Source organism: Anomaloglossus baeobatrachus, chromosome 3 (genome assembly GCF_048569485.1).
Source record: "Anomaloglossus baeobatrachus isolate aAnoBae1 chromosome 3, aAnoBae1.hap1, whole genome shotgun sequence".
Taxonomy (NCBI): Eukaryota; Metazoa; Chordata; class Amphibia; order Anura; family Aromobatidae; genus Anomaloglossus; species Anomaloglossus baeobatrachus.
The window spans coordinates 466,366,658-466,394,484 of record NC_134355.1 but is presented as its reverse complement, the minus strand read 5'-3'; the positions used below and the strand labels follow the sequence as shown (position 1 = coordinate 466,394,484).

At 46.6% G+C, this 27,827-nt stretch overlaps 1 protein-coding gene across 2 annotated transcripts in view; it reads right to left on the bottom strand.

The window, feature by feature from the left end:
• DCUN1D1 (defective in cullin neddylation 1 domain containing 1) overlaps positions 1–27,827 on the bottom strand; it is an 85,375-nt gene that overhangs the window by 31,433 nt on the left and 26,115 nt on the right. For both annotated transcript variants that reach the window (XM_075340571.1, XM_075340570.1), the window contains exon 2: positions 15,435–15,651. In XM_075340571.1, the coding sequence (XP_075196686.1) occupies positions 15,435–15,609 (175 nt within the window). In that variant the 5' untranslated portion in view covers positions 15,610–15,651. The remainder of the gene's footprint in view (positions 1–15,434; positions 15,652–27,827) is intronic.

Here is a 27,827-nt window from a genome sequence, read left to right as displayed (position 1 = left end):
TTTTACATCTTGACAGGATAAGTTCCCGCAAATGCCCCTTTCCAGTTGCATAGACAATCAGGGTTCCATCTTGTTTTTTCATAGAATAAAATTCACATTTAACAGGTAACATAAGTAACTCACCAAGAATAGTAAGAAGCGAAAGAGAGAAAAACCGGAGAGAAAGCAAGAGAAATAAAGCATAAGAAATCGAAAAGAATAAAGAACTAGAGAAAAGGGGGAGGGGGAGGGGGGGAGGGACAGGGAGGTGGGGAGGCAAGGTGGGGGTAAGGGGGAGGGTGGGGTCGAGAGGTGTGGGGGGGGGGGGGACTCGCCTACGTATTGCCTTTTGTATTTCCTTCAGCCTCTTCAGCGCCGCCCACCAGAACACCATAGTCTTCCGAGTGCTGGAAGTCCATCCACTCCCTCCACGTGGCCCAAAATTTCTCATATGAATCGTGTAATGATGAGGTTAGATCCTCCATGTACATGAGGTCATTGACCTTATTGATCCATTGAACCAATGTGGGAGGTGCCGTGCTCCTCCATCTCTCAGGGATGCACACCCTCGCCGTCATGATGAGGAATTTCCTCAAAGATTTTTTGTATGTTTTTTCAGAAGTCCCGCAGTGATTTAACAGGGCGGAAGCAGGTCCCAATTCCTCTTCCCCACCAGTTACCCTTGAAATTACATCAGCCACTCCCCTCCAGAAGGGCCGGATCGCCTCACATTCCCAGAACACATGTAGAATGTTGCCCTCTGCCGTGCCACACCGCCAGCATATGGGATCAACCGATGGGAACATCGCATGTAACCTCGAATGAACTCTGTACCATCTGGTTAGCAGCTTGTAACTGGCCTCTTGAAACCTGGAGCTGATGGAGGATGTGTGTGCCAGTCTGAAGACCCTTTCCCACTGTATTGGTGTCAGTTGGATTCCCAAATCCCGTTTCCACTGTGAGGCGAAGGGGGGGATTTGTTGGTCCGGGGGCGAGGATAAAATCGAATAAACTGCGGAAAGAGAGTGCCGTATCGTGCCTGTTCCCATACATATTTGTTCAAACTGTGTCTTGGGTCGTTGAAAAAGGGATCTGGCAGGAAGGCTACTGAAAAAGTGTGCCAGTTGCAAGCTTCTCCAATGACACAGTGAGATGGGGTCCCGTTTAGCTGCCAGACCCTCTACCGATGGCCAGGTGTCCCGGACACCAAAGTCTTCTACCCGATCCACCCCGCCCCGAACCCAAGACTGAAAAACTGGATCCACTCTACCTGGTTCAAAGGCAGGATGGCTCAAGATCGGCGTCAAGCTCGATTGCTTGGGTAACATTTCTGATTGCACCCTCCCCTTATTACAATATGTCACAGTTGACCCGATAGTTGGATGAGTTTTCCAGCTTACGGGGACCTCAGAGAGCAACCATGGCAATTTGTTGAGAGGAATTGGGGAAAAGGACTGCTCGATTTGTACCCACGCTTTTTGAGACCCGTTCCTGCACCAGTTAATCATTCTAGTTAGGTGTCCCGCTAGATGATATCTTCTCATGTCTGGCAGCCCAATCCCCCCGCTACCCTTGGTCCTATGCAAGATAGCTCTTTTTATTCGTACTGATTTACCTGCCCAAATGAAGGAGGACTGAACGGACTCCAGAGATTTGAAAAAACCTGAGGGTATTTTGACTGGGAGCGCCTGCAATAGATATAGAATTCTGGGTAGGACATTCATTTTGTATATCTGGCTTCTGCCAAACCAGGAGAAAAATGACTGTCACAGTCTCGCCTAATGGAAGTCAGCAGAGATGGGAAATTCTGAGAATAGAGCAGGCCTAGATCGCTAGTCAGCTGTATCCCCAGGTAGTTTAGAGATTGGGATGCCCATCGGAAGTTAAACGATCCCTTCAACTCTTCCACCTCTTTGGGTGAGAGATTTATATTAAGAGCCTCAGACTTCGTGAAAATTATCTTGAAATTTGATAAACTGGAGTACCTCCGGAACTCCCCCATTAAGTTGGGCAGGGAGATCCTGGGAGCTGACACGAAAAACAGGAGATCGTCCGCGTATGCTGCTACTTTGTGGGTAACTTGGCCCACTCCAATACCCGCAATATCTGGGTTGGCTCGTACGTGTCTGAGGAAGGGTTCTAGCGTCAAGATGAAGATTAGGGGAGACAGCGGACAACCTTGACAGGTGCCGTTAGATATTTGAAATAGGTCTGACAGAATCCCATTTACTCGGACTCCAGCCGAGGGTACAGAGTATAAAGACATGATCCAACCCATCATTCCGCTGCCCAACCCCAGACACCCGAGCGTAGCTTCCATAAAGGTCCAATCCACTCTATCAAAAGCCTTTTCGGCATCGGTTGACCGTAGGATAGAGGGCAGACCCCCAATTTTAGCTTTATGTATCAAATTGATGGCTTTAACTGTGTTATCGCGTGCCTCACGACCCGCCATAAACCCCGCCTGGTCCGGGTGGATTATCTGAGAGATCAGGGGTGCCAGACTGTTTGCTGAGATTTTGGCAAATAATTTTGTATCCACATTCAACAAGGATATCGGGCGATAGCTAGCACATTGTGTTGGATCATTCCCCGTCTTAGGTATTACCGTGATGTGTGCTCTCAATGAGTCTGCGTTGGGAACCGAACCCTCTGAAGCCCTAGAATTAAAAGGTGACAGAAGGTGTGGGGATATTATCTCCTTAAATTTTTTGTAGTATACAAGGGGGAGTCCATCAGGCCCTGGCGCCTTTCCCGATTTGGATGACACTATTGCGTCCACCAGTTCTTGCTTTGAAATTGGAATTTCCAATGCGGCTATCTGGGAGTCTTCCAACCGTGGCATTTTTGCTTCTTTGATGTACTCTGAGATTTTACTTTTGAGAGATGTTTTTCACAGCGTGAGGTCGTGTGTCTCTAAATTATATAAGGATGCATAAAATTTTTGGAACGTCTCTGCAATTTCTACCGAAGAGTGTAACATTGAGCCCTGAGGGTGTGTAGGGGAAATTTTTGATATAAAGGTTGTCGCCTGTTGTTGTCTAAGTGCTCTCGCTAATGTCTTGCTACACTTATTTCCGTATTCATAAAAATGTCTACGGCATCTGTTAAGGACCCCTTTTGCCTTGCTGTTAAGTAGTTTCCGTAGTTCGTCCCGGACTTTGAATAAGGCTCCCCCCAACTCCGCCGAGGGCATCTGCTTGTGTTGTGTCTCCAGATCTCTCAGCTGTGTTAGCAGTCTGTTAACCTCTAGTTCCCTTTCCCTCTTTCTTCTTGCCCCTTGCTGTATGAGAACCCCTCGAATAACACATTTGTGGGTCTCCAAAACCGTCGTTGGAGCAGTATCACCACTCGCATTCAGCGTAAACTCCGTAAAGTATTCTGTCAGAGAGTTCTGTACTGACTGAAGGCTTTCAGAGTCCTCCAATAGGGAAGTGTTCAGTCTCCATTGCCACTGTTGTGGAAACGGAGACTGTAACATAATAGACATCGTACAGAGTGCATGATCAGAGAAGGTTATGCTATCTATCTGAGCCTTGGAGATCCTGTCGAGGTTTTTGTGTTTTACAAAAAAGTAGTCCAGTCTAGAGTACACACCATGTGCGTTTGAATAGAAAGAGTAGTCCCTGTCAGACGGGTGTAACAATCTCCAAGTGTCTACGAGCTGCTGCTCATGTAGCAGGCTCCACAGCCTACGAAGGGCTGACGTAGGATGTGCCGAGACCCCCGAGGAGGTGTCCTGAGCTGGGTTTAGAGCGATATTAAAGTCATATTAATTTATTTTATATTTTGATAGATCAGGCGTTTCTGAAGCAGCAATACCAAATATGTGTATGATAATTTTTTTTAACCCTTTAATTTTCAATAGGGCAAATGGGGGTGATTTTAACTTTTAGGTTTTTGTGGATTTTTTTTATTATTATTATTTTACTAGTCCCCCTAGGCTTGAACTGCCATACTCTGAATTTATCTCACACCTGAGCTCCTCCCATTTCTCCTTCTAGGACACACACTCAAGTTTTGTTATCAGCTCAGGTGAACAGCCCCAGCAAGGGAATGTATGCAAATGTGTGAATGTGGGGAACAGCAGAGAAAACCAAATCTCATTAAAGCTGGCAATACATGTTATACATATTGAAATACATATGTAGCCATTCTTTGTGGCAACTCAGGCACAGGGTTGCATGATGTGTACAGGCACCCCAGGGAGAGCCAGTCGCAGTCTCTGAATGGCTCTAACTGGGGTTAAAGCAACGTTTTCAGATGTAGTATGTCAAAAGAAAAAACGGAAATGCTCTGTTTATGGCAGGCTGTATGTGGGCGGAGACCCGAACTGCCCAATCAGTGACTTCCATAACACTTGTTACTCAAGTTGAGCACTTTCAGAGTGGCTGACCTGCTCGAGTCGAGTACCGAGCACCTGAGCATTTTAGTGCTCGCCCGTCTCTACTCATCACTATTTAGGTTGCTTCGGATGCAGCAGTAAAAATTATACCGTATATACTTTTTTTTTTTCTTTATTTTTGCTTATACGCAAAAGCTTCGTTTTTAGGGGGAATACCGCTTGTTGTGATTTTTTTGTGGGTATTTTTGTTTTTTTTACATATTTTACTTAACTTTTTTTTTTTTTTACTTCATCCCACTGTGGAACCTGAATATTTTGTACTTTGATTGCTGGCCTGATACACTGCAGTACTCCTGTACTGCAGTGTATAAGACCTGTCAGTTCTTCACTGACACAGCCTCTTTGGCCCTGCTCATAATGCACGCACTGTGTAAGGGAGTATTGGAGCTGGAAGCGGGCGGTCATGTGTCATGCGAAATGCATACTTCTGGCCACTTACCAACTAGACTCAACCCAATCTCGCTCAATACTATCTAGTCGGCACGTGACTGCATGCAAATCACATACTTGCGGTCACATGCCCACCGCTGGAGAATCTCTATAACGCAGAGTGAGCACAATGTGAGGATTCACAAGTTTTCAGTCACTGCATGCTTGTAGCCTAATACCATAAACCCCTTTAAAAATGGAGTAATTTCTTTCTTTAAACCATACAGATGCCGCTGTTACAATTGACAGCAGAATTTGCGGGGTTAATCAGCCCCGACAAATTCCAAACTACTCAGTACTGATGCCGCAGGGTGTCAGCTATCATAAACAACTGGCAGCTGTTGCATTTCCATCCACTGGGGGCGCTATCAGCTCACTTGTCAGCACCGCTCTTTCACGTCCCCTTAATGACTGCCGTGAAAAGGTGTATCAGTGATCATTAAAGGGTGAAGCAAACAAATAAAAAAAATACGTAATTACTTACCGGTAATGTGTTTTTTCTGAACCCATGACAGCACCACGAGAGAGGGGATCCGCCCTTCAAGGACAGGAAACCTCCAGGGTAAAAAGGGGCGGCACCTCTCCTCGTATCAGTTGGTTTACAGAGCATGAAAGGACCTCCGGAGCAAGCAACATTATAACATAACCAGCACCAACCTGAACCACGTGCAGCTAAAAGACAGCCAAATCATCCACATGCAGGGAGGGAATGTAAGGGTGCTGTCATGGGTTCAGAAAAAACACATTACCGGTAAGTAATTACGTATTTTTTCAGCACCCATGACAGCACTATGAGAGAATTACATAGATAGAGGAATAAGCCAAGTGGGGGGAATCACAGAGCACAGAACCGATCTCCCCAGGTGAAGTCAGTAAGGATAAGGCCAACCTATAGTGCCTATAGCGAGTGAAAGGGGAAGACCATGTGGCCCCTGACAAGCTGCTCCATGGTGACATACGATCTTGCAGCCCAGGAGATGTCATTGCCCTTGTGCAGTGAACTTTCAGACCTGCAGGCACATACCTACCACAAGCCGAGCAGGCGAAGAAGTGGCTTCGCTGATCGACCCACCAAGTGGATTTTGAAGCCTTAAGCGTCTAGCTATTACCCTGAAAGAAAACAAACCAGACCTGCCTCTGCTGCATACAGATATTCCATAAGGAACCGCCAATGTCCAGGCAATGCCCCCCCTCCTCTTCCTGATCTTGCAGACTATCCAAAAGGATGGAAGAACAATTCCCTTTTGAAGTAAGAAAATTATGACATAGTATCAGGAGGCAAGGAGGGGCAGGGTTCAGGACACCTTATCCTGGAAAGCTGAGGAATGGTGGAACGAAGATAGGGCCTGGAAGTCACTAACCCTATAAGCTGATGTGAAGGTGTTAGGAAGTCTGTTTCAGAGACAGTAGTGAAATGACATGGACTCCAATGGATCAATGGGGCTTCATCAGGGCAGATAGGACGAGAATAAGGCCCCATGGGGCAGTACACATTGCGCAGAGGGCTAAACCATAGCCGAACGAACCGGGAGTCTAGCGGACTCCAGACAGGACACAATGGTACCAGGTTGCAAGGGCCCATATTAGAACTGTCAGTGAACGAAATGACAGACCCAGTGTCAACCCCTTCTGGAAAAACTCTAAGATTACCGCAACAGTCGTCGGTCCATCAAGGCTCACCCCTTGGAAGACAAGAATATCATCCAGGCCCTTTTTTTTTTTTTTAACCGGCTTACTACTCCGAATAAGAGTAGGGACTAGAACAAGAGAAAAACCAGATTCGTAAGGTGAACTTTCAAAAAAGACCACACGGCAAGATGCAATAAGCCTGACCCCCGGCCTGGAGAACGACAAGAGACCAGGCAATAGAATCATGGTAAGTCTGGCAAAAAATGGTGCCATCAGGATCATCACTGCCCTGTACTCCAGGATTTTCTTCAACACAGCTGGAAAGAGGCTATGAGTGGGGAGGCATAACAAGCTCACATCTCTATTCAAACAACAGGGTGTCCACCGCATGAGGTTGATCCCGAGGAGTTAGAGAACAGAACCAGTGAACCTTATATTAGTTCACAAGAGGTCTATAATCGGAACACAGGCAACGTATATCGAAGTGACGATTGACTGACGGAGGACCCGTTCCCCATCTCAACCGGCTGCTGCTGAAAAGTCCAAACCGATTTCTTTTCTCCATATAGGAACTGACGACCAGACAGGGAGGGTAAGGACCAGCCCACCGCTCATTCTACAGCCAGCCATATCCTGGTAAGTCTAAGAAAAGAAAACAAAACAAAACATGGGATGCGCTTCCAGACCACACACCTCAGATCAGGTGACCCCCGAAGGCGGGCTCCTCTTTGAAGACTTGCAGCAAAAGTAAGCACCTTAGGATCTCAGGTCATACGAAGCATGGCCTTTACTGTACTGGTTCAACCAGCAACGTAGGGATTCGAGTGTACTGGAGTGCAATGATCCCCAACAATTGCTCGAGTCTCCAATACGTCCCACTGAAGGTCACTTCAGTGTGCGCCTGGTCCCACCGAACCATCACAATGGCAAATGTAAGGGAACCCTGTAGGGACATAGCACCTTTGAGAGACAACCTTGGTGCCTCTGGTGCCGGATCTATTAGGACCGGAAGATTCTCCAGCATGGATTCCGGAAGACGAAATACCTGAACTTCTGAATCTAAGTGAGCCCTAAAAAAAAATGTTGGCTTTCCTCGGACACAATCCTGATTCTCCCAGTGTAAGAGCCATTCCCGTTCGAGCAGGAAGAACGCCGTCCCGCCGAAAGGCGGCACGATGACAGGCAGGCCTGCCATCAAACAAGAAGTTGCCGAGGTAAGGGATGATGAGCACTTCGCTGCACTGCAACTTCTGAAAATCTTGCGAAGACTCCCAGACCATCATCATCATCATCCCTTGGAAGGGTTGCATACTGGAAACGGCGAACGGTTCCTTCCATAAACAGGCTACTCTGAGGAACTCTGAACTACATCGAACTGGACATGATAGTATGCATCCGTCAGATTCACTACTGGTATGTGACCGCCTGGAATAAATGTTTCACACTGGACCTCCTTGACACTATTCCGAACAAGTGTATGATGAGAGAACTGGTTGCCAGTCTGGTTGAGGCCGCAGATGCGACTAAAAGGAACGCTGCCGCCCCTTGGTAGAAGAGGAGTGGGGACATGAACCGTCTAGGGAAGTGATGGCGAACCTATGGCACGCGTGCCACCAGGGGCACGATGAGCCCATTCTGCTGGCACGCGTGCTGTCGCCCGATCCTGCAGCTTTGGTCTGCTAGTGCAGTCGCGCCGGCAGATCAAATCTGTGTTGGAGCGGAGGAGACATTTCTCCTCCGCTCTGACACTCCTCCTCCCCCAGGCTGCAGGTGTGTTGCCTAGGAGACGGAGGAGCATCAGAGAGCGGCGCCGGCGTCGTCTGCTGGCCGCGTGGGAACTGAGGACCCAGCAGCGCGCAGCGGGGGAGCGTGTGCAGGTAAGTTGTGTGTTGCTTTTTTTTTTTTTTTTTTATAACTCGTGTACGGCTGTGCCAAGGTGGGGATGGGGAGGCAGCGCCAGCGTGGGGTGGGGGAACGCACTTGGCAGCGTGGGGTGGGGGGAACACACTTGGCAGCGGGGGGGTGGAACGCACTTGGCAGCAGGGGGGTGGAACGCACTTGGCAGCAGGGGGGTGGAACGCACTTGGCAGCGGGGGGGTGGGGGGGTGGAACGCACTTGGCAGCGGGGGGGGGGGGGTGAGGGAACGCACATGCCAGCATGGGGTGGGGGAGGGGGAACGCACATGCCAGCATGGGGTAGGGGAGGGGGAACGCACATGCCAGCATGGGGTGGGAGAACACGCATGCCAGCATGGGAGGGGGGGGGGACATGCATGCCAGGATGGGGAACAATGTATGCCAGGGTGGGGAACAATGCATGCCAGGATGTAGAAGCATGCATGGCAAAATGGGGAAACATGCATGCCAGGATGGGGAAAACATACATGCCAGGATGGGGAAAACATACATGCCAGGATGGGGAAAACATACATGCCAGGATGGGGAAAACATGCATGCCAGGATGGGGAAAACATGCATGCCAGGATGGGGAAAACATGCATGCCAGGATGGGGGAAATATGCATGCCAGGATGGGGGAAATATGCATGCCAGGATGGGGGAAATATGCATGCCAGGATGGGGAAAATATGCATGCCAGGATGGGGAAAATATGCATGCCAGGATGGAGGAAACATGCATGCCAGGATGGGGGAAAATATGCATGCCAGGATGGAGGAAACATGCATGGCAGGATGGAGGAAACATGCATGCCAGGATGGGGGAAACATGCATGCCAGGATGGGGGAAAACATGCATGCCAGGATGGAGGAAAACATGCATGCCAGGATGGAGGAAACATGCATGCCAGGATGGAGGAAAACATGCATGCCAGGATGGAGGAAACATGTATGCCAGGATGGAGGAAACATGTATGCCAGGATGGAGGAAACATGTATGCCAGGATGGAGGAAACATGCATGCCAGGATGGAGGAAACATGCATGCCAGGATGGAGGAAACATGCATGCCAGGATGGAGGAAACATGCATGCCAGGATGGAGGAAACATACATGCCAGGATGGGGAAAACATACATGCCAGGATGGGGAAAACATACATGCCAGGATGGGGAAAACATACATGCCAGGATGGGGAAAACATACATGCCAGGATGGGGAAAACATACATGCCAGGATGGGGAAAACATACATGCCAGGATGGGGAAAACATGCATGCCAGGATGGGGGAAAACATGCATGCCAGGATGGAGGAAAACATGCATGCCAGGATGGAGGAAACATGCATGCCAGGATGGAGGAAAACATGCATGCCAGGATGGAGGAAACATGCATGCCAGGATGGAGGAAACATGCATGCCAGGATGGAGGAAACATGTATGCCAGGATGGAGGAAACATGTATGCCAGGATGGAGGAAACATGCATGCCAGGATGGAGGAAACATGCATGCCAGGATGGAGGAAACATGCATGCCAGGATGGAGGAAACATACATGCCAGGATGGGGAAAAGATACATGCCAGGATGGGGAAAACATACATGCCAGGATGGGGAAAACATACATGCCAGGATGGGGAAAACATACATGCCAGGATGGGGAAAACATACATGCCAGGATGGGGAAAACATACATGCCAGGATGGGGAAAACATACATGCCAGGATGGGGAAAATATGCATGCCAGGATGGGGGAAATATGCATGCCAGGATGGGGGAAATATGCATGCCAGGATGGGGGAAATATGCATGCCAGGATGGGGGAAACATGCATGCCAGGATGGAGGAAACATGCATGCCAGGATGGAGGAAACATGCATGCCAGGATGGAGGAAACATGCCACGATAGGGTACATTTACCAGGAAGGGGTACATTTACCTAGATGGGGGTAAATTAACCAGGATTGGGAACATTTACCAGGATGGAGGACACTTACCAGGAATGGGGGAACATTTACAAGGATGGGCAATATGTCAGGATGGGGTACATTTACCAGGATGGAGGACATTTACCAGGATGGGGCCGTGATGGGGACAAATATACCAAAATGTAGGAAATATATATCAGGATGGGGGACATGTTTACCAGGAAGTGGCCGAGGAAGGGGACAGAACTACACAATGATGGGGAGGGGAGCCACTCGTGCGTCTTTATGGGATTTCAAGATGTTCAGACTTTGAAATGTAGATGTGGATTACAGGGTGAAATCTGATTGCATTCCAGACTAAAATCTCTGTCTAATATGCTGCAATTTTTTCCAGAAAGATCAATCCAACTGCTGTGTCTGGAAAGGGCAGGGGCTCAGCTTCAATGTGTGGTAAGCACGAGCGTGATGCCCCCTGCTGAAGAGAAGACGGCAAAGGTAAGATTAAAATCAATTCTTTATATAATAGGATTGGTTGGCACTTCGGAAAAAAAATTGGGTTTAGGGCTACAATTTGGGCACTCGGCCTGTAAAAGGTTCGCCATGACTGGTCTAGGGGCTCTCTGGCATGGCTGATCCTTGATGTGGTCAACTCGTACTGCCAGGGACTCCGTTGTGTAACCAGCTAGATTAGCTGGTTGCAAGCCCCAGCTGAAAATTCCCAGGTATTTGAGGAAGTGGCGTTATTTCCATCCTAGAATGCTGTAAGGCCTTAACTTCCTCCTTATTCACAGAACCGGGAATTGGCCGCCAATCCCTCCAGCTGTCGCTTGTCCAGTCTCAAACTGTAGAGCCGCGGTGAGCTAACAAGGGCAGGCACAAGCAGCCTAGAGTGGTCGATGACTATTTGAAATCTTGATAGCAGCGACAGTCAGCTGAAGGGGCCCTGCAACAGAAGGAACAAGCTGCTTCCTCAAAGGGCAGTCTGGGTTGGACTTTGCCTATCCACTTGTGTCCCTTATATAGCAATGAGGGACTATACATTATCAACAAACGGGAAGTATCACGGTTTCCCTCTTCGAGGCCACAAACATACGAACTTGAGACATTTTTTGGGTGCCACTTCAGGGATGCCCGTAGTGGGCCCGACCACAGTCACACGAGTGTCACATTGTTCCCCATCGAGAAGTCTGAACAACTTGAGATACTGTCGGACATTGATGTGGAAAATGAAGAAGTCCACTCACCCTCGGACCGTCAAAGTCCCCATAAGCAGGGAAAGCAGGCCTGAATTTCTGAAGGCCATGATGCCGCAAAACTGTCAAGCCAACATTGGGCTTGTCAGCACTAATCCAAGACCTCACCTGAAAGGTTTTGCCTAATACCCTTCTGGCACTGCTTCTGAGACCAGGTAACAGACAGCTCCCGATTAAAGGAAGAGTGGTCCAGTTATTGAAGTGTATCCATTGAGTCTGTCCCAAAAACAGGCAAGAGTGGCTCTGAACAAGCGAACGTACCACTGATGCAGAGGCGGAACCGGGGTAGAAGGAGGAATGATTGCATCTGATCAATCACCTCTACAGGCTCTGGACATCGGTCCTGCTGGAGTTCAGACACCACTAATTGAACCAGGTGCCGATCCTCCCAGAGTATCACATGAGCTAGTATACCCGTTCGCGTCGAGGCTTGCAGTCTTGCTGCCCTAGCAGCTTGCCAGCCTGCGCTGTGTGGTAGGAGCAGAACTGGAGATTGCCGCAGTGAGCCCCTTTGTTTGGTTTTTTTTTTTTTTTTTTTTTAATGTCATGAATGATCACATCTAAAGGGTTATCAGCCATTTTAGCGCGACCGACAAGGGCCATATGAGTGCAGCAACTGCCAGCAACCAGCCCCCTCAGTCCCCCAGCAGTCAACACAGAGCTGATACCGTGTACATAGCAGTCTACAAGTACGGACTGAAACTCATAACGTTATAGAAGCCATGTTGCTAACCGTGGAAGCCGACCCACACTAAGGGCATCCAACACCAGGCCCGCAGGCCACATGCAACCATGGAAGCTGCGTCCAGCAGCACTGGGACTTCTGTATTCCACCGGAGGGGGTTAAGCCTCAGTTCGTCTCACTTCAGCTGAGTCTCAGTACACAGCCGGTGTCTCTTCCGGGAGGTGACGTCAGCTGAGCGACATGCGAGAACCCAGAGAAGATCCCGGGCCTGCGCGCACACACACACCATGCGGCAGCGGCCATTCTCAAGATGGCGTCCCCCGTTGTCGCTCCAGCCCAATCGCACGGAGTGGCCGGGCAGATACATGCGAGGCCCTGCACTGCGGAAACACCACCACTGACCTCTGGGCAGGTAAGACAGCGTCACTGCCCCTGTATCATTGGAGCGTGGGAGACACCGTCATTCACCGGCATAGCCCCCGTGGGCTGCTGTGGTGCGTCCTCAGACCTGCTGCTGGTAGGCGCCGCTACTCCCAGGTGAGAGCAAAGAAACAGGCCGACTCCAACACACAGGTACAGCCCCCGTGGGCCTGCAGCCACGAGGACGCCACCGCAGGGAAGCGCAGCAGCAGCCACCTCTATCCCAGCCCCTGGCGCCCTGCGGGAAGGAGAGGGAAGGAGAGGGGGGGGGGAGGGGGAGCCCACGCGCAGAAGGAACCCCCGTGGGTTTGCTGCGGCGGGAGAGCACTTGCGGCCGACTGGACCTTACCTGGTTCTCGCAGGCTCCACACCACGTCCTCGTGCCTGGAATCTGTCCTAGCGTCACCGGAGGACGGTGTGCCGCACGCAGGCTTGACCCCAGTGGGTCCGCTGCAGCAGCTCCACGGCACCTCGGCCGACCGCAGCAGGACCCGTGCCGCTGCCAGAGCCGGCCGGGCGCCGGATTTGAATCTTCGGCCCATCAGGACCATCCTGGATCTAGTGGATCCCTGGTGGCTCCCTGTTCAAGAACAGGAAACCAACTGATGCGGGGAGAGGTGCTGCACCTCTTTATCATGGAGGTTTCCTGTCCTTGAAGGGTGGATCCCCTCTCTCGTGGTGCGGGAAAAATAATTGATTTGTTAATAAGTCCCAATATTTTCCAGACACTGTACAGCCTAAAAGGTGGCTCAATGGCATGTGTGTGCACTTACTATTTAGGCTACTTGCCTTATACAGTTAGCCATAAATCTATGGTGATGGCACAGCAGCTGTTCTTGCTGCAACTGCAGTGGGTATACTAGAGGAGACATTCTGAACGAAAGGCTTGCATCAGCGATAGCCTTCAACAGGGAAAGTGGAATCTAAGTAGTTAAAAAAGGGAAAGAAGGTTCACCTGTCTACCCATGGGCACCCCTCCAAACAAGCTTAAAGGGCTATTAATTTTCCGCAGCTCAGAGCTTTCCCATCTCCTTATTTCATGGTTTCTGGTAGGATGGGCTCTTCTCATTGACTGGCAGTTCTGGAGGACAGTACAGCTGTATTGTTAGTAGAAGTATAAAACTCAGCACAAGTTGTGCTGTAACACATTCAACTATCAGTGTTTTGTTCTGAGTCTATACAGTTAGGCTATGTGCGCACGTGTGCGTAATTCATGCAGTTACGCTGCGCTTTGTAGCGCAGCGTAACTGCATGCGTCCTGCATCCCCTGGACAATTTATGGAGATTGTGCAGGGGCCGTGCGCACGTGGCGTCTTAGAGCGCAGCGCTTCGGCTGCTGCCCGAAGCGCGCGTTCTAAGAAGTGACATGTCACATCTTCCGTGTGCTTTGCCGGCAGCCCCTGCTCTGTCTATGGTAGGAGCTGCAGGCAGAGCGCACGTTCTCTGCCGGCACCATGCGCTTCAGAACGGAGCTTTTCAGCTGCGCTTTGAAGCGCACCTTTTAGGTGCGGTGCAGAGCGCACACGTGCGCACATAGCCTTAACACTGAATTCACAGAGAGATAACATATCCTTTGAACAAGCACACAGTTCAGGAGAGTGAAAGATATGTTTAGGAGACCTGTTCTGAGAGAAGCTGATGCTGCGGGCTGGTGGTTTAGCAAGATTTATAACAGCAGTTTGTCAGGAGGTGAGAGGGATGGCGAGGCAGATGAGTATCCAACTGTTGTACAGAAATCAATTGGCTGGGAATAGGTGGCTGGTTGGTTAAGCATTAACTCCTCTCCTGCAATGTAACTATTGCAACACATGGAAACCAACTGTACATTTGAAAGAAAATAAACTCTCATTGCAGGAGAATGACAGCAGTTAGAAAAGCTAGTCAATTGCAAACTTGCTTGTTTTCATGTTAACAAATTAAAGGAATTTAATAAATGCAGAAACACCCTCTAAAGGTTTACTAAGGAAACTGGAGTAAAGAGAGCCTCTAGATCTGCTCTGTGCATGCCTATTAGATCCAGTCTGTTTCAGCACCTAATTGACACTATTTATCCTCACAATTAGGCCGGGGCCACACAGGGCACTAGTGCGATGCTCGCATGACACTCGGCTTGCGCAGGCAGCACAGCAGGAGCCGAGTGTCATGCTAGTATCCATGCGACTAAGGTCCAACCGTGCAAGCAGACCTCAGCTGCGGGGGGCGGGCCGCCACAGAGGAGGGGAGGGAGGGATTTCTCTCCCTCTCTCCTTCGTAGCCGGCTATTGCGATTCTCGCTCTCCTCTCGCGGTACACCGGTGTACCACGAGTGCAGTGCGATTTGTCTCTCGCCCCATTCACTTGAATGGGTGCGAGAGAAAGTCTCGCATTACAGTCACAGCATGCTGCAATTGTTTTCTCACTCCGATTAGGGCTGAGAAAATAAATCGCTCATGTGCGCTGACAGAGGCTAATATTGGTCCGAGTGATATGCGAGGTTTTATCGCACTCCACTCGCACCGATTTTCTCGCCATGTGGCTTAGGCCTTAATACCATAAAAGATTTAAAGCAAATACAAAAAAAACCAACACATGTGGTTTCAGATTGTGTCAGCATAAAATTAAACAAAAAACATTTTTGAAAGAATGCAAAATGGTGGAAATGTATAAAATAACAGCAAAGCAGCAACACTGGCGAGGAAGCGTCAGATTCATCAGCAAAGTAACAAGCCTTTCATTACCGTATGCAAATGATCAAAATCAACTTCAAGTGGCTACTACAGACAATAGAGGACATAACGTGAGGATGCGGCTGGACAGACGCTGCACGCACTTACCCTTGTATCGGTTATAAAGCTGCTCTAACTTTTTCCTGTCCAATGCTCCTTTTACGCTTTCTCGGATATAGAGTTCGGGGTTCTGAAAAAAGTTGTCTGTGGCAACATCTAACTTCCAGTCATTCTGTGACAGGCAACTCACTGCGGTCTTCTCACTAGATTGGGTGAAGATCATAAACTGACGAACTTTATCTTTCTGCGAGGATTTCAACTTGTTCTGTGGACAAGAAATTTTTTTAAATAAATATGTACAATAAAATAATACTGTGGTACTGTGTTTTGCCAGAAAATTGTATTTAAATACTTTTATGCAGAATAAAAAAAAAAACACAAAAATATTCTAGGAGTGATACCTTTATTGGCCAATCAAAAAAATTATACTATAAAACCTACATACATACATATTTACATAGTAGCGGGAATGGTATACAGGAATATCTGTACACCGTATGGGCTAAGTCCCACCAACATCCAGGTGGGAGACGCCAGAAAAAGTGGTGGAGAATGAAAGGGCTAAAATCCTGTGGGACTTCAAGATCCAGACGGATAAGCAAGTGGTAGCTAACCAACCAGATATCGTGATAGTAGACAAGGGTCAGAAGACAGCAATGATAATAGATGTCGCAGTGCCTAATGACAGTAACATCAGAAAGAAGGAATATGAGGAGCTGGAGAAATACCAGGGCCTTAAAGAACAACTGGAAAAGATATGGAAGGTGAAGGTAACAGTGATTCCAGTGGTGATAGGAGCCCTTGGAGCAGTGACCCCTCAGATTCCAGGAGCAACATCTGAGCTCTCTGTCCAGAAAAGCGCAGTGCTGGGAACAACTAAGATCCTGCACAGAACCCTCAAACTCCCAGGCCTCTGGTAGAGGACCCGAGAATGAGGAAGGACAAAAGGTGAGAAGGTAGTTTTTTAATTTTTCGGGTTAGCCAATAGGAGGTATTACTCCTAGAATAGCTTTGCCTTTTTTGGGAAATAAATATCCAACTGTGATCGGAGAATGAAGAATCAATGTAATTGTCTCTTCGCCCAAGATACCGTAGAATGTCAAGGCCTGTTAGGTGGTGTAAAGACACAAACTACAAATGCAGGGAATGTGGTTTCTAAAACGCCATCCATATGCAGCGGTTATCAGCTAGATTATTTTATAAGCCCTTCCCATGGTGAACAGTTTTTTTCCAGAGCCATAACTTTTTATTTTTTAGACCTCATATAAGTAGAGCTCTTTTTTTGTTTTTTGCAGGTACAAGTTTTGATTTTGGATTACACCATTAAGGCTATATGCGCACGCTGCGTTTTTTTGGTGCGATTTTGGCTGCAGTTTTGTTGTCAGAACTTTCTGACATTTGACTTCCCAGCAAAGTCTATGAGAAGTCAGATTTGTCATGCGCACATTGCAGTTTATTTGTCAGCGTTTTATTTGTCAAAAGTTTGTGTCAAAAAAAATGCAGCATGTTCATTCTTCCTGCGTTTTGTCAACATTTGTCACAAAAACGGAGCAAAAATGCATGTTGTGAAAAACGCACCTACAATTACAAGCATTTTTTGTGACATTTCCAGGCTCTGTCTGACAACATGCAGTTTTGGCTGCAGCTTGTGAACACAAAAAGATGCAGCGTGCGCATGTAGCCTAATATTACTAATCAAAATACTGGAAAAAAAATCCAAGTTCAGTAAAATTGGGGAGAAAACAAAAAAAAAAAAGTGTAATTATGCCAGTTTTATTTATTTTACATTGTTCATTGTCTAATAAAAATGACTTGGTGTTGTGATTTTCCAGTACAAATACAACAATTTGCAAACTTGCCCCGTTTTTTCTCTGAGAAATTAACAGTGGCATTTAAAGGATATGGGCTGCCCGATCCACGCCGGCTGTCACCAGCAAAGCACCCCCACACCATCACACCTCCTCCTCCATGCTTCACGGTGGGAACCAGGCATGTAGAGTCCATCCGTTCATCTTTTCTGCGTCACACAAAGACACGGTGGTTGGATCCAAAGATCTCAAATTTGGACTCATCAGACCAAAGCACAGATTTCCACTGGTCTAATGTCCATTCCTTGTGTTCTTTAGCCCAAACAAGTCTCTTCTGCTTGTTGCCTGTCCTTAGCAGTGGTTTCCTAGCAGCTATTTTACCATGAAGGCCTGCTGCACTAAGTCTCCTCTTAACAGTTGTTCTAGAGATGTGTCTGCTGCTAGAACTCTGAGCGGCATTGACCTGGTCTCTACTCTGAGCTGCTGTTAACCTGCGATTTCTGAGGCTGGTGACACGGATAAACTTATCCTCCGCAGCAGAGGTGACTCTTGGTCTTCCTTTCCTGGGGCGGTCCTCATGTGAGCCAGTTTGTTTGTAGTGTTTGATGGTTTTTGCCACTGCACTTGGGGACACTTTCAAAGTTTTCCCAATTTTTTGGACTGACTGACCTTCATCTCTTAGGCCCCTTTCACATTGCGTTTTACCTTCCGCTCACAGGTCCCGTCGGTGCATCCGTCCGAACTGCCCCTCCCCCACTCTGCCAAGCGTGTTCCAGACGCATGCGCCCGGCAGAGCCATTCACTGCTATGGAGCGCACTGCGTAGGTGGACTACGTTCGGGTGTCCGTCTGCAGAAACGTATATGTGCACAAAATGGCACAAAACCGAGCACACGCTAACGCAGTGCGCTCCATAGCAGTGAATGGCCCTGCCGGGCGCATGCGTCTGGAACACGCTTGGCAGAGTGGGGGAGGGGCGGTTCAGACGGATGCTCTGACGGGACCTGTGAGCGGAAAGTAAACGCAATGTGAAAGGGGCCTTAAAGTAATGATGGTCACTCGTTTTTCTTTACTTAGCTGCTTTTTTCTTGCCATAATACAAATTCTAACAGTCTATTCAGTAGGACTATCAGCTGTGTATCCACCAGACTTCTGCACAACACAACTGATGGTCCCAACCCCATTTATAAGGCAAGAAATCCCACTTATTAAACCTGACAGGGCACACCTGTGAAGTGAAGACCATTTCCGGTGACTATCTCTTGAAGCTAAATCAAGAGAATGCCAAGAGTGTGCAAAGCAGTAATCAAAGCAAAAGGTGGCTACTTTGAAGAACCTAGAATATAAGACATACTTTCAGTTGTTTCACACTTATTTGTCAAGTATTTCATTCCACTTCTGTTAATTCATAGTTTTGACTCCTTCAATATGAATCTACAATTTTTAGAGTCACGAAAAAAAAAAACCTCTTTGAATGAGAGGGGTGTCCAAACTTTTGGTCTGTACTAATATATATTAATGTTATAAAATGGAAGAAGTTTGGGACCATCAGAACTCTTCCTAGACCTGGCCGTCTGATCAAATCAAGGGAGAAGAGCCTCGGTGAGAGAGGTAAAGAAGAACCCAAAGATCACCGTGTCTGAGCTCCAGAGATGCAGTAGGGAGTTGGGAGAAGGTTACACAAAGTCAACTATCACCGTAGCCCTCCACCAGTCAGGCCTTTATGGCAGAGTGGCCCGATGGAAGCTTCTCCTCAGTGCAAGACATATGAAAGCCCACATAGAGCTTGCAATGAAGCATGCTTAGATCGGTCAATCATGTTCTATCAGGAGAGTGCGAGGTACTGAAGTAAAGAGAGGCGACTGAAGATAAGTGTGGCATAGTTTTAACACAATCTCATAGTGGTGATAACTGTAACTGTTTAATTTCATTAGGGACTTGTTGTCTGTGTTTGTCTGGGGTACTGTGAAAAAGCAAAAAAAAAAAAAAAAAAAAAGTGTGTCTAGTGATTTAGTCAGTAGTATTAGCCACACCTGTTTCTAGAAGCTTCTAGCAGCTTCTAGTAGTCCTTGTAGAACTATATAAACCAGCCAGAGCTAGCGAGGTGCTGAGAGTGCGAGGTACTGAAGTAAAGGGAGGCGACTGAAGATAAGTGTGGCATAGTTTTAAACACAATCTCATAGTGGTGATAACTGTAGCTGTTTAAGAAGAGAAGAGTCGCCGTAAGCTGATCGATTGCTGGGACTTGCCGGGTCTCGCTGTTTGAGGACATCGCAAAACCGCGCGCCTAACGGCGCGCGACTTTCGCCTGTCATACGCTACATCAGCATTATGGAAGAGAAGAAAATCCACATGGTCACCTGCAACACATGCTACATGTTTACGGATCTGCCGCACAAGAAATTCAACTTCACCTGTCAAAAGTGCAAACTTGTTGCCCTCTTAGAGGAAAAGGTGCGGGGACTGGAAGAAAGAATAGCAACTTTGAAGCTAATTAAAGAACATGAGGACTTCTTGGACGAGGCAGAAGCAACAATTCAGGATATGGAAAGTGAGAAAAGCTTCAGAACACATACAGAGGCTGAAAAGTGGACACATGTGACCAAAAGAAGCCAGCGGATCAAGTGGTCGGCACCACCCACACAGCTTAGCAACCAATATGAAGCCCTCATGCTGGAGAACGAAAATGGCACAGCTCAGGATGATACCGTCTCTACAGGAGAAGACACAGTATCATCAAAAGAAGTTACTTTGTCAACAAAAGCAGAAACAAAAGACACTCAAAAGCACTCAGGAGCAACAAGCAGTGCATCCAGAAAGAAAAGAAGAGTGGTAGTTATGGGCGACTCACTACTAAGAGGCACGGAGGCAACTATCTGCAGGCCGGACATAACCGCACGAGAAGTATGCTGCCTCCCTGGAGCAAAAATCAAGGATGTGGCCAACAGGATACCAACTATCCTCGGATCCAAGGACGAATACCCGTTCCTATTGATACATGTAGGAACAAACGACACGGCAAGAAATGATCTGCCAACTATTTGTGAAGACTTTGAAATTCTGGGGAAGAAAATAAAGGAACGGAACGTACAGGTTGTTTTCTCATCAATCCTCCCAGTCGATGGCCATGGTGTCAGAAGATGGAATAGGATACTAGATTTGAACAACTGGCTACGACGGTGGTGCAGGCAGCAAGGATTTGGATTCTTAGACCATGGAGTGAATTACCTCTACGATGGACTTCTCGCAAGAGACGGGATACACCTCACAAAACCTGGGAAACACACGTTCGCCAGAAGGCTTGCCACACTCATCGGGAGGGCTTTAAACTAGAAGAAGAGGGGATGGGAGAAAAAACAGCAGACAAGAACATGCAGCAGAAGGACAAACTAATCAAGGATACCAGATGCCGTAAAGAGGACCCAAGACAGGGTAATCAGAAGGAAGCTGAGAAAAGGGGAGCAAAACTTCTTTCCTGCATGCTGACCAATGCAAGAAGCCTGACCAATAAGATGGAGGAACTGGAGCTGGTAATGTATGAGGAGAAATACGACATAGTAGGAATAACTGAGACATGGTTAGATGATAGTTATGACTGGGCGGCTAACCTGCAAGGATATGAATTGTTTAGGAGGGATCGTAAAAAAAGGAAAGGGGGTGGAGTCTGTCTATATATAAAGTCCAGTTTAAAGCCCAGACTAAGAGAAGATATTCAAGAGGGAAATGAAGAGGTGGAGTCTCTATGGGTGGAGATACAAGGAGGGAAAACTAATAAAATCCTCATAGGGGTTTGTTATAAGCCACCAAATATAACAGAAACCACTGAAAATGTATTATTGAAACAAATAGACAAAGCAGCAAATCACAATGAGGTGATTATTATGGGGGACTTCAATTACCCCGATATAGACTGGGAAACTGAAACCTGTGTATCTCAGAAAGGAAACCGGTTTCTGTCAGTAACTAAGGATAATTATCTGTCCCAACTTGTGCCGGGCCCAACTAGAGGGGCAGCCCTTCTGGACTTAATTTTAAGCAACAGGCCAGATAGAATAACAGACGTACGAGTGGATGGGCACCTAGGGAATAGTGACCACAATATAATACAATTCCACTTGTCCTTTAGTAAGGTGCCTTGGAGGGGGGTTACAAAAACGCTGAATTTCAGGAAAGCAAAGTTTGATCAACTTAGAGAAGACCTTCGCCAAATTGATTGGGACAATGTCCTCAAAAATGGGAGCACAGAAAATAAGTGGGAAATTTTTAAATCGGTATTAAACACCCACTGCGAGCTAGCCATACCATACAGAAATAAAAGGGCTAGGAACAGGAGAAAACCAATGTGGCTTAATAAGGATGTAAAAGGGGCAATGAATAATAAGAAAAAGGCATTTAAAAAGCTAAAACAAGAAGGCAGCGAGGAAGCATTAAAAATATATAGAGAAAAAAATAAAATGTGTAAAAAACAAATATATTTAGCAAAAGTAGAAACTGAGAGACTCATTGCTAAGGAAAGCAAAACAAATCCCAAACTATTCTTTAATTATATAAACAGAAAAAAGATTAAAATTGATGGTGTTGGCCCTTTAAAGAATAATGAGGGTAAAATCATAGAAAGCGATGTGGGAAAAGCAAATGTTTTAAATACTTTTTTCTCAACTGTGTTCACACAGGAAAAGCATATGCCAGGGGAAATGCAGAGTGATCATGTAAATGCCCCATTAAGTATGACCTGCCTAACCCAGGAAGAAGTGCAGAACCGACTTAGTAACATTAAAATTGACAAATCACCAGGCCCTGATGGCATTCACCCTCGGGTATTAAGGGAGTTAAGTAATGTGATAGACAGGCCTCTATTCCTTTTATTTAAAGACTCTATAGAAACTGGGTCTGTTCCACTGGATTGGCGGCTAGCAAATGTGGTACCAATATTCAAAAAAGGGTGCAAAAGGGAACCTGGAAACTATAGGCCGGTAAGCTTAACATCTGTTCTGGGTAAAATGTTTGAAGGGTTTTTAAGGGATACTATTATGGAATGTCTCAATGTTAATAACTGTTTAACTCCATATCAACATGGATTTATGAAGGATCGCTCCTGTCAAACTAACCTGATCAGCTTCTATGAGGATGTAAGCTCTCACATGGACCGAGGAGAATCATTGGATGTCATTTATCTCGACTTCGGTAAAGCATTTGACACTGTCCCACATAAAAGACTGCTAAGTAAAATGAGAAAGCTTGGGCTCGGGGAAAATGTGTGTAGATGGGTAGGTAGCTGGCTTAGTGGTAGAAAACAAAGAGTGGTTATTAATGGTGCATACTCAGATTGGGCCAGGGTTACTAGTGGGGTGCCACAGGGGTCTGTATTGGGCCCCCTACTATTTAATATATTTATTAATGATCTGGTGGATGGTTTACAGAGTAAAATATCAGTATTTGCAGATGATACAAAACTATGTAAGGTAGTTAACACAAAGGAGGACAGTTTGCAACTACAGATGGACTTGAGTAAATTGGAGAATTGGGCTGAAAAATGGCAAATGAGGTTTAACACAGATAAGTGTAAGGTTATGCACATGGGAAGGAGAAACAGATGCTACGATTACTTACTAAATGGGAAACTGCTGGGGAAATCAGACATGGAAAAAGACTTAGGCATCTTAGTGAATAAGAATCTAAATTGGAGTGCCCAGTGTCAGGCAGCAGCCACCAAAGCAAATAGGGTGATGGGATGCATTAGAAGAGGTCTGGGGGCACGAGATGAAAACATCATTCTCCCTCTGTACAAATCACTAGTCAGACCACACTTGGAGTATTGTGTGCAATTTTGGGCGCCGGTGCTGAAGAAAGACATTACTGAACTTGAAAGGGTTCAGAGGCGGGCTACTAAAATAATAAATGGAATGGGTGCATTACAATACACGGAAAGGTTATCAAAATTAGGTCTATTTACTCTAGAAAAGAGAACACTTAGGGGAGACCTAATAAATATGTACAAATATATCAGAGGGCCATATAGAGATCTCTCCCATGATCTGTTTGTACCAAGGACTATGACAAGAACAAGGGGGCATTCTTTTCGATTGGAGGAAAGAAAATTCCTACATCAGCATAGAAGAGGGTTCTTCACGGTAAGAGCAGTGAGGCTCTGGAACTCTCTTCCTGAGGAAGTGGTGATGGCCAACTCACTGAATGAATTTAAGAGAGGAATGGATGCATTTCTTGTTAGCAAAAGTATAGAAGGTTATAAATAGCATAATCTTACAGGTAGATAGAAGAGCGACAAAGATTATTAGAGGAATGGGGGGGGCTGCAATACCAAGACAGGTTATTAAACTTGGGGTTAGTTAGTTAGGAAAAACAAAGGCTTAGGGGGATCTAATCACAATATATAAATATATGAGGGGACAGTACAGAGACCTTTCCAAAGATCTCTTTACACCTAGGCCTGCGACTGGAACACGGGGGCATCCGCTACGTCTTGAGGAAAGAATGTTTAATCATAATCACAGATGAGGACTCTTTACTGTACGAGCAGTGAGACTATGGAGCTCTCTGCCGTATGATGTTGTATTGAGGGATTCACAAGTAAAATTTAAGCAGAGCCTGATCGCATTAATTGAAAAATATAATATTACCAGTTATGTATATTGGATTTTATGACAGGGTGTTGATCCAGGGAACTAGTCTGATTGCCGTATGTGGAGTCAGGAAGGAATTTTTTTCCCCATTGGAGCTTATTTGACACATTGGGGTTTTTTTGCCTTCCTCTGGATCAACATGTTAGGCTACGGGTTGAACTAGATGGACTTAGAGTCTCCCTTCAACCTTAAAAACTATGAAACTATGAAACATGAGACCATGTCCGTATGGCTGAACTTTAATCCTCCCGGCAGTGTTCGGGTTTCAGCCACGGGGTGGCGCTGGTTCGGGTTCAGTCACCGCTTAATGAATTGAGAGTGTCAGCTTTAACTGCGCATCTCACACTGACTGACAGCAGATTCTGATGCTGAGCAGCTGTCAGCCACTGCGGAGGCTGCGGTTACAGCCACCACTCTCCATACACAGAGCAGTGACTGAACCCGCACCAGCGCCACCCGTGACTGAAATCTGGATGCTGCGGGGAGGATTAAAATAATTTCTCTCTCGGCAGTGGGGTTTTGAATTGCAGGAGCCAGGCAGGTTACAAGCATTATTAACCTGAAAATTAACCCAATATCTGCAGGATATTAGTAGTTTTTTGCATATTACAGGTTCCCTTTAATTCAATCACCCAGCCTAGGTACAAAGTGCCATTCATTTAACCTCTCTGCACTGCAGAGGATGAAATCTGTTTTAATAATCTGCAGAAAGAAAAGATGTGCTGTGTTTTCAAAAATCTGCGCCATATGTCAATTTTCGAGAGAAAAATCTCTAGTCTATGAAATAAGCTAATCTGACCCGTAGCCTTAGCCTTCATAGTGGTCAGTCCCTGCCTGCAGCACCCAGAAAAGAGCACTATGCCCTCCAGTTATTAGCCTTTACACTCTACAGAGAGGAGAGTGCGGTACAGCAGGACCTATAATGACCTGTAATATATGCACTGATCCCAGATATACTCTGCCTCTCCAGCTTTCCTACCGCAGCCATAACCACCATTAATCAGGTCACTCTCGGTTCAACAAACTTTGCATAAATCTATAGCACAGGCGAATGTAAGAAACTTTGAAATACATCTTTGTAAATATGATTCTCATTCTTCACATATAAGCTATTACAGCTCAAATCCATCTTGGTAAAAGCCAGAATGACTGCCAGCTCACTGAAGGAATAGACTACAGCTGCCTATTGGAGTCTGCGGAGAGTAGAATGGGGAGCAGAGAGCCAGGAACACACACGGACCACTGCAGCTGCTTATAGGAAGCTTTTATTTCAGCCCAGAGCTGGATTCACATCTTCACTGCTAGGTACTACTATATAATGCCTTCCAGTCTACTGCTGCTTCTCAAATGTGCTACATAGAGGTCCCGAGAGGAGGAATCCCTGTTTCTGTGTGCTCTCTATGGGAAACAAAACAGAAGCTAGTCTTCACCCATTAGCTCAGAGGTAATTAAAAATTAGGTCTCTCCCACACGTCCGTGCAAAACACACACGCTTTGCACAATCGTGGTGTAGGCGCGTATGCGTGTGTGTGCTCAGCATGTGCTGTCAGTGTGCTAGCAGTGTGATGTCCAGATAGCACACAGCCAGCATGAGTGGATTACATGGGACCTGGAGGGGTATTTGGGGACTTGAATAAAGTGGTGAAAGAGGGTGTTTTTTTTGTCATTTATTTCAAATAAAGGATTTTCGGGTGCATGTCTTTATTTTCTTTAACTTACAGGTTAATCATGGAAAGTATCTCAGGGAGACGCCTGCCATGATTAACCTTGGACTTAGTGGCAGCTATGGGCTGCTGCCATTAACTCCTTATTACCCCGATTGCCACCGCACCAGGGCAATTCACGATGAGCCGGGTACAGTTCCAGGACTGTCACATCTAAAGGATGCAGCAATTCCAGGCAGCTGCTGGCTGATATTGTTAGGGTGGGGGGGCTCCCCATTACCAGCCTCCAGCCGTATGGCTTTACCCTGGCTGGTATGAAAATTGTGGGGAACCGCACGCCGGTTTTTTTAAATTATTTAATTTACTGCACGATATAGACCCACCCACCGGCAGCTGTGATTGGTTGCAGTGAGACAGCTGTCACTCAACGTGGGGGCGTGTCTGACTGCAACAAATCATAGGCGCCGGTGGGCGGGGAAAGCAGTGAATACTAGATGGAATAATGAGTGGCTGGCTTTTTCAAAAGAGGAAAAGCCGCCGGAGCTTTGTGACAGCCGTGCAGCGCCGCGGTGGTCATCGGTGATTATGAGAGAGGGGGGGAGAGGGACAGACCGACAGAGAGAGATAGGGACCGAGAGAGAGACCGACAGACAGAGATAGAGATTGACCGGCATCGACAGACCTCACTCATTTCCAGTGTTTTCTGCAACATGCGATAAATGTATTTAGAAAAACGCATGTCACTAGGATGGTGTGTGTGCCGTCCGTGTGACATTTGTTTTTTTTCACGCACCCATAAACTTTCATTGGAGTGACTCGCACGTGAAACTCACCAAAACGCAGCAGGCTGCGATTTTTTTTCTCAGTCCGATTTGGACTGAGAAAAAAATAGCAGATCGGAGCTGCCTCATTGATTAACACTGGTCCGAGTGCAATGTGAGATTTTCTCGCATTGCACTCGTGCGAGTTAATCGCAAGTGTGACTCCAGCCTTAGAGAGAGCATACAGAGAGGAAAATGTACACACATTACAGCTTATTCTGAAAAGTTACCTGGAACGATAGCTATGCCCTAAACAGCCCATCTCACTGTTCCTCATTATCTTATTAACATAGGTAGCATCTTGTGATATCTTACACCATTAAACACACATATAAAACAGTACATAAGATGTCAGTCTCCACCTCATCTCAATAGCCCTAACCATACAGTTTGTATATACCTGCTTCTAAGTATTGATAGTGGAGAAATCATTATATTCATGAGTTATAATACTCGAGCATTGCACTTGTATAGTTGCCAATTCACCTGAGCATTCACTCTCATGATTCTAAAAGCCAGGGCTGTGGAGTCGGAGTCGTGGAGTGCGAGTCGGAGCTCATTTTGGTGGAGTCGGAGTCGGTATAAAAATGCACCGACTCCGACTCCTAAAATATATAATAAATTGGGGACAGTAGTGCAATGCAGAATGTGCGGAATATTTTACTAAATAATAACATTTAGTATAATGCTTATACAGTGCCCACAAGTAGTATTCAACCCCCTGCAGATTTAGCAGGTTTACACATTCGGAATTATCTTGGCATTGTGACATTTGGACTGTAGATCAGCCTGGAAGTGTGAAATGCACTGCAGCAAAAAAGAATGTTATTTTTTTTTTTTTTTTTTTTTTTTTAAATTGTGAAAAGTTGATTCAGAGGGTCATTTATTATTCAACCCCTCAAACCACCAGAATTCTGTTTGGTTCCCCTAAAGTATTAAAAAGTATTTCAGGCACAAAGAACAATGAGCTTCACATGTTTGGCTTAATATTATCTCTTTTTCCAGCCTTTTCTGACTAATTAAGACCCTCCCCAAACTTGTGAACAGCACTCATACTTGGTCAACATGGGAAAGACAAAGGAGCATTCCAAGGCCATCAGAGACAAGATCGTGGAGGGTCACAAGGCTGGCAAGGGGTACAAAATCCTTTCCAAGGAGTTAGGCCTACCTGTCTCCACTGTTGGGAGCATCATCCGGAAGTGGAAGGCTTATGGAACTACTGTTAGCCTTCCACGGCCTGGACAGCCTTTGAAAGTTTCCACCCGTGCCGAGGCCGGGCTTGTCCAAAGAGTCAAGGCTAACCCAAGGACAACAAGGAAGGAGCTTCAGGAAGATCTCATGGCAGTGGGGACATTGGTTTCAGTCAATACCATAAGTAACGTACTCCACCGCAATGGTCTCCGTTCCAGACGAGCCCGTAAGGTACCTTTACTTTCAAAGCGTCATGTCAAGGCTCGTCTACAGTTTGCTCATGATCACTTGGAGGACTCTGAGACAGACTGGTTCAA